The sequence below is a fragment of the Primulina eburnea genome, chromosome 8 (assembly GCF_022965805.1).
Source record: "Primulina eburnea isolate SZY01 chromosome 8, ASM2296580v1, whole genome shotgun sequence".
NCBI lineage: Eukaryota > Viridiplantae > Streptophyta > Magnoliopsida > Lamiales > Gesneriaceae > Primulina > Primulina eburnea.
Window position 1 is genome coordinate 1,673,429 of NC_133108.1, and position 7,519 is coordinate 1,680,947.

Consider the following 7,519-nt stretch of genomic DNA (forward strand, 5'->3'; position numbering starts at 1 on the left):
AAGTATGTAATTTCATGGTTTTGAAAAATACTCTGGTAATATAGAAGACACAAAATTTTTTTATGATAAGTAAAATCATATTTAATATTAACAGTGTACATTCCGTACAAAGTTCTAAAATTTTTGCAAAAGGATTGGCGAATATGAAGTAAGTTCTAGCGAAACCTGTGAGGCACTTGTAGCTATCGTACGTGGCCAATGTTTAAAGGCAAAAACTTGTGACGGTCTCACGGGTCGTATTTGTGAGACATATATTTTATTTGGGCCATCCATGAAAAAAATATTACTTTTCATACTAGAGTATTACTTTTTATTGTGAATATGAGTAGGGTTGACCCGTCTCACATGAGACTCATTCATGTTTAAATAAACTTTGTTCGACACATTAAACCCCATAAACGATAATTAATTATTTATATACAATAAAAAAATTTTGTTTTTTATACAGATTTATGGCAAAAACTTGTGTGAGACGATATCACGAGTCTATTTTGTGAGACGAATCTCTTTTTTTGGGTCATTCATGAAAAACATTACTTTTTATACTAAAAATATTACTTTTATGGTGAATATCGATAGAGTTGACTCATCTCAAAGATAAATATTCGTGTGACCGTCTCACAAGTGACATACTCCAGATTTAGTTATTAAAAATAATATTTTAGCTCATCAATTGATCATGATCGCAACACAACTGGATAAAGTCGGTTTAAAATTAATTAAATCGGATTCTCATCAATCTAGACTACACGCACTGATAAATTCTTCGGAAGAAATACCAAAAAAAATTATATGTGTGATTTTGACTGTTTAGATGACAAAGATTTATGTATTTTTTATACTTACGATATACTTTATTTAATTTCTATGTTTATTCGTTTACATCAGCATATGGACTTTTTACTTCGAACATATTATTTTTATTCATGAAACTTGATCCTATTCATTTTTACAATGAAAATTTAATGATTTTAATATAAATAATAATAATTTTTTATATGTCAAGTAAGGTAAGAGATTATCACATAAAATTGATCCATGATGATTGTGAACAAAATAATTTTAAAGAATATATATGAGATTGGATTTAAATATTTGAATTACTTCATATAATAACTTAAAAATATTTTAAAACTATGAGTTAGATTGTTTAATATTTGGAATATTTGCTACAATGATAAAATTAAAATAAAAACAAAATTGAAAGCAGAAACTCAAAAGCCACATTTTCTTACTTTTTTTGTAAGATAAAATTAACACATTGATTAAAACCTTTTTAGTTGAATATTGTTTTTATAATAAATTTAGTTGATTATGTTATTTATTTTAATTGAGCTGGAACTTATTATGGAAATCATTTACACATAGAAACTCCATGTACTCGTTTATGTTTGGGATTATTTTCTCTTGAGATATTAATTTGGTACATATTTACATATCCAAGTGAAATTATGAAGAATTCACACTTAAATTAACATAAATACATACTAACCGTTGATCTATCATAGATAAACATGTTAGACACATCGACTCGATTTATAGTTTAAAAAATATATATATTTTTGTGACGAACGAGAGCTTCCGTTAATGAAAATGAAGGAAAAGTCATGTGCAGGTCACTTATAATTAATTATGGTACCCCATGCAATTCAAGGGAAGACACCATAGATTTATAAATTTCAAGGATCAGCCTGTTCTCGAACTCACTTCTCGAATAACGCACGGGGACGTCGCGAGCTTTGGGGATTCTCTTCTCGCCGAACACGTTCCCAGAATTCGACGTGTTGGAACTGTCGGCCAATCTCAGCATCATGTTCACGTAGGCGTTCTTCAGTCTCAGCCATAATTTGAACGGGGAAACGAGCTTGATCAGGCGCAGTTTTGGGGCGATTCTGATCTTCCACGAGCGCTTCGATCCGAGTCGCACGATCTTCAAGCTTCGTTTCGATGGTGATAATCGATTGTATCCCCTTCTTCTTCGTTGTTTCATTCCATCGAATGAGACTATTTCCATAGCTATATGAATTTTAATATTGTGTTTTGATATCCATAGGTGAAGTTTGCAGCTATTTATACTGGAGAAGGCGCAACATTACGTACTAGGGTAGGGGGCCGGGGGTATTTTAGTATGATAAAAATCTCACATTTCAATTTATTTATTGATTTTTTTTTTAAAAAAAATCAATTACCAATCAAAATTACCTATTTTTTTTAGTTCGATTAATTCTATTTTAAGTTAGAAATTTGGTTCAGTTATCCTAAAAAATTTGGTTTACCCGGTTCGGTTGGTAAACAAATTAACCGATACTCATCCTTAGATGCAACTAAAGACGGTTTCATGAATCTTTATCTGTGAGATTAGTCAACCCTACCGATATTCACAATAAAAATTAATACTCTTAGGATAACAAATAAATTTTTTCATGAATGACTCAAATAAAAGATCAGTCTCGCAAATTACTCTCGTAAAATCTTATCACACAAATTTTTATACTAGAGTTGTCCTTCCACCAGTGCGATTGTCGCCCACCATAAGTCAGAGGTCGTACCATCAGCTATAATCGTGGGACGTTGAAATCTGGGGAAGCTTCGCGTTCAATAGGCAATAGCTATTAGCTTTCGAGGAAGTTAAATGTGAATCAATGAAGAAAAATAATATCAAATGCTGATCTCAAAAAAATTACATTTAATTGAATTTATAATTTTTTTTCAAATAAATATTTATTCCAATTTTGTAAAGAAATTAATTTTCTCAAAAATAAAAAAAATGGAGCGAAATTAACAAATATGAAATTAAACAGTCATTATTAGAGATGCGCTTTTATAAATATATAAAGTGATTAACTGAGTAATTGTTCGTATAAAATATCATACATTAATATGTAATAAATAATGCAAAAGAGGACACGCTTCAAAATTATATTCTGCCAAATTAAAGTTCGAAAACCAATGCGTGGCCCATATTCACTTGTAGCAAATAGGCTAATTAATACGTTACGTATATGCTTTGCTAACTTATTAAAAATTTTAAAAACATTTTTAAAATGTTAGATAAGACATCACGTGGCCTGCAATGTCTGGTCAAACGTTTTAAATCAAACCACATAATAAAATGTTAGGTCCTCAATATTGGCTATGATCCGAATTGATGTATATACTTGAAATTAAATTTCTACTTCAAAAAAAAAAAAAGACATTATATTTCTCCGTCTGACGTTATACAAATTTTTTATATAATAGGTCTCTTGTGAGACGGTCTCACGAATCTTTAACTGTGAGATGGGTCAACCCTACGGATATTAACAATAAAAAATAATACTCTTAGGCTGCGTTTGGTTGGAAGGATAAGATAAACTAATGATTAGTACGTAAATGATAAAGAAAATGATTTTGGTAGGATTGTAATATATGGTGTAAAATAATATTATGTTTGGTAAGATTTTTAAGTGTAGGATAATTTTGAATTTTTGGATGAAAAGACGAAATTGTCCTTCTCCTTCGCGAAGGGAAAATTAGCGACGGATTTTAAAAACCGTCGCTATTAGCGACGGTTTTTGATAAACCGTCGGCGATCTTGTTTTGAACTATTTTAGTTACTAAAAAATTTGACATTTAGCGACGGTTTAAAAAAAACCGTCGCTATTTGCGACGGTTTTTTACAAACCGTCGCTAAACAGCTGTCGTTCTTCAGCTGGACCAGTACTATGATGTTTTGATTTTGACGTCGTTTGTGAAAGGGTATTATAGGAAAGTGGCGTGTGATAGAGATGAGGACTAATAATAAAGTCATTGAACATGGGTTAAAATTAACCTGCCTTGTCCCACTTTGTCCCTTGCACAAGAGATTGAGTTGGTTTAATTAAATTTGAACCAAGCAGGGGATTAGGCTGGAAAAAATTAGTGAATCACACGTAATCATGCCTACCAAGCACAGCATTAGCATAAAAAATAATACATTTTCATGGATGACCTAAATAAGATATCTGTCTCACAAAATACGACTCGTAAGACCGTCTCGGAAAAGTTTTTACCTTTTTTATATCATATATTCGTTCAGCTTTTATATTTCCATTTTCAATTTGATTAAGCATACATAATATTCTTGGAAACTTGTAAGGTTCGATGTATTGTTTTTGGAAGGCTGCTGCGATATTGCTTCCAATAAATTGGAAATCCCATTTTCCAGCGAAAAACATAGAGAGTGGACGAGGACATGCACTTATATACGAATACTCATATCTGTTCCAACACTTACCAAATATTCGATGAACTATCTTCTTCCAGATTCAGTGTCGATTTCAGTCTCCGTCCCAGAGGGCTTCTCAGTGTTTGCATTTGCTGGCAAATCCTTTCGCGCTTGAACAGGTGTATGTGTCTTCCAACCTGCAAGCGATTCAAGGAATGAGAAAAGGTCTGCATCATAGATACTGAATTAGTTTTCATGCGACTTATGCATTAATTTTATAAAACAGTGTCCTAAAAGAACAAACGAGCTCTAGAAAAGGAGAAGATACCATTGACATGATATGGAGGGGGGAAGAACTGTAGATAACAAAATATGGTCACTACGAAACCTGCAGCCGAAAATTTCTGTTAAAGCCATGAAGCTCAAAGTTGATGTATATTATCTGGGGCAGGGGCGGATCCATGATTTCGTGTGCGGATAATATGTAATTGATTTTGGGATTCGATACAGCAGAATATAACAGACAAACCTAGTAGACCTCCTGCAAACACATCTTGCCAGTGATGCCAATAGTCATCCACACGAGAAATGCCTACTAGAGATGCAACGAATAGAGGCAGAAGAACCAGACAGAGTTTTGAAATGCGACCGCTTCTATCAAACACCTTTATCTTCCCAGATAAATACAGGGATAAGAATCCCAGCCCAGAAAAAGACCCTAAAAGATCAATTCAAAGTCCCATAAAATCGATTTTATAACCCACGTGTTAGAATAAACAGTTAAAAATCTTAGACAAAAGACTCCGATTAGTGAAAAAAATCTAGAACTAGCAAAAGTTTCTCGTCTCAAAACACATGTAAAAGCATCTGAGAGATTATCCTGCTTACTAGAAGTATGCCCACTGGGGAAACTCTTATGCCCTTCCCTTATAACACGTTCATCACCATGGCAAACGACATTTCCCCATCGATCATAAGCCTGAAAAAGTTCTGAATGTTACTTTAGGCAGAGAAAAGTGTACATTAATCAAAATTTAAAATTCTATATAAGGAGAAGTGTTCAAGAATCAAGACTTAATACCACCTACATCCTTTCCATCTGGAAAACATCGCCAGAAAAAGTCAGGCCGTGGGCGTCCAACCGCATTTTTTATAGCATCAGTAAGGACCGCCGTTATGAGGATGGAAAATAGAAGGCCTGAACAAACACAACACAGATATTAATAAGTGGCCAACCTAAAATCCAGCAGTCCTGAACATAGATCTAAGAGTTTAGTTATAAAAGATAAATGAGTGTAATTTTTTTTAAAAAAAAACAATATAGATGGTAATATGCAATAAGATCTAGCATCACTATACCTAGAGTGGCATGATGAAGATCGTACACGTCTCTTTGACGAAAATAGAAGAACAGAAACACCACAATCGGCAACAGGATAGAATATATCTAGGGAATACATAAGAAAATCAACATACAAAGCCTGACGTATCGATCTGGTCTAGAAGTGGTTAAGTTTGAGTTACTTGAGTAATCTAGGAGAAATATTTAACGTACAGGCACAGTCCATGTCGGCACAGTATTGCTCTTCAATGGATACCTGAGATCAGACATCATATCTTCCCCAACAAACCGATAGAAAGGATTTATCAATTTTAGAACAATCAAAATCACCCCGAGCAGTATTAGTATCAGCCAGTCGTGCATGTGAGTCTTTGCTACGTCGATTCCATGAGACTGGAGAGTCTGTGTTCCAAGCTGGGTGTCGCGTCCCTCATTTAACCCTTTAGAAAATAAATGAAGATGCACTCAAGAGAACAAGTAGGTGGCTTCATATTTTAAGATAATAGTTCAGAAATCAGAACCCAAAGCAACAAGATCAGCCAATTATCATTATCGAAAATGAAAATTCTGACTGAGCTTGATAACCATCAGATTGCAGCCTAAAGGCCATATTTTGTTAAAGATGAAGGCCATTTCTACACGCTGCAAATTTCAGATCATGGAGCTTGTTCTTATTCAAGCTCCACAGAACATCAAAAGGGAAACTTGACATGAACTGACATCAGTGGAGATATAACTCACTATAACCAGGAAAGGAAGTTTACATACTCCAGGCATCTCCTCAGTAAAGCACATTGAAGTTTTTTGGCACTTAATGCTTCACAATTTATGCTTAAATTAGGAAACTGGGGGTAATAAACGACCGAACTTCTTACAGATTTTTTCTTTTACTTATTTAACATCCAAAGTCTAAAAAACTTATTTATAATAAATTATTGGCTGAAATCGCCTTCACATCTAAATGCCACAGAATTTTTTGATTTTATCTAATATCTTATGACTCTCATACCAGAGAGTTCGTGAATTGTAACAAAAAGGGGATGGCGCTATGAAAACCAATCACCAGTGTGTGCAGAAGTTTCAAGCCACTGATTAGGACAATCTAAAATTGACCACAACGGATATTCTTTAATTTCAGGCTAAGAACATGAATTCAAATTAGTCGCGGAAAAAGAACAGTGAAATAGTCTATAAAACTTTCAAGACAAACTACTGAAACTAGCAAGAATAGCCATAGCAAACTAAACCTTAGATGACCATTACTCCATAAAAAAACAAACACCAATCAAATTTCATTACCCAAACCAACACCATCAATCCCACAAGGAACGAAAAACTCCAGTTCCACAAAATATCGCACGCAAAGAATTAGAAAATGGATAAAAACGTAAAATTGATGATACGTACAGACCTGGGACCGACGAAAACATCTTAAATCCTTGAAACAAAGATAGATAATGGAAAAGCTTGTGCACTGCAACTGTTGATCTTACACATTCGGAAGTACGAGAATGATCAAGTTTGGAATGCATCGGTACATTTAGAAAATTTCCAGAAGTAGAGCCATGATTTTGCGCGTAAAAGTAGGGAATATTAGGAAGTTTCCTAAAGTAAAAACACTTTGTTTCTCACTACCAAAAAATTATTTAAGGTTTAAATTAATTAATTAATTAATTATAGTGAAACATCTATATTTTTCTTTACTTTTTTTATCATCAATTTTTTTTTTTCTGGTGGAGGTTCACGGACGATATCATAAGAGCAAGAGCCCACAAATTTTCAATCATCAAATTACATAGAGCAAAACTTGGAACTTGAACTAATTCTTTTTTCGAAAACTTGTACGTTCACAAGGAATTGAAACTAAATTGGGTTTTATGGTAGTTTGAATCAATTTCTTGACGACGACGAACATAAAATGTTGTTTTTTAACATATAATCTTTCTAATCTTCTTTTTGTAGCTTTTTACATAAAGCTAACAGTTGGATTG

General features: G+C 33.3%; 1 protein-coding gene across 2 annotated transcripts; it reads right to left on the minus strand.

The window, feature by feature from the left end:
* Positions 1–2,461: 2,461 nt before the first annotated feature.
* LOC140838284 (lipid phosphate phosphatase 2-like) lies at positions 2,462–7,169 on the minus strand. Of its 2 annotated transcripts, XM_073204461.1 has the most exons (9): positions 6,940–7,169; positions 5,742–5,968; positions 5,546–5,633; positions 5,275–5,384; positions 5,075–5,165; positions 4,716–4,904; positions 4,515–4,574; positions 4,256–4,383; positions 2,462–2,587 (listed from the first exon to the last, which is right to left on the minus strand). In XM_073204461.1, the coding sequence occupies exons 1-8, from the start codon at positions 7,058–7,060 to the stop codon at positions 4,271–4,273; spliced, it is 999 nt and encodes a 332-aa protein (XP_073060562.1). In that variant the 5' UTR covers positions 7,061–7,169; the 3' UTR covers positions 2,462–2,587; positions 4,256–4,270. The 2 variants fall into 2 exon arrangements, with proteins under 2 accessions (XP_073060562.1, XP_073060561.1); XM_073204460.1 differs by lacking the exon at positions 2,462–2,587 and having other exon boundaries at positions 3,991–4,383; positions 6,940–7,168.
* Between the last annotated feature and the right edge of the window lie 350 nt (positions 7,170–7,519).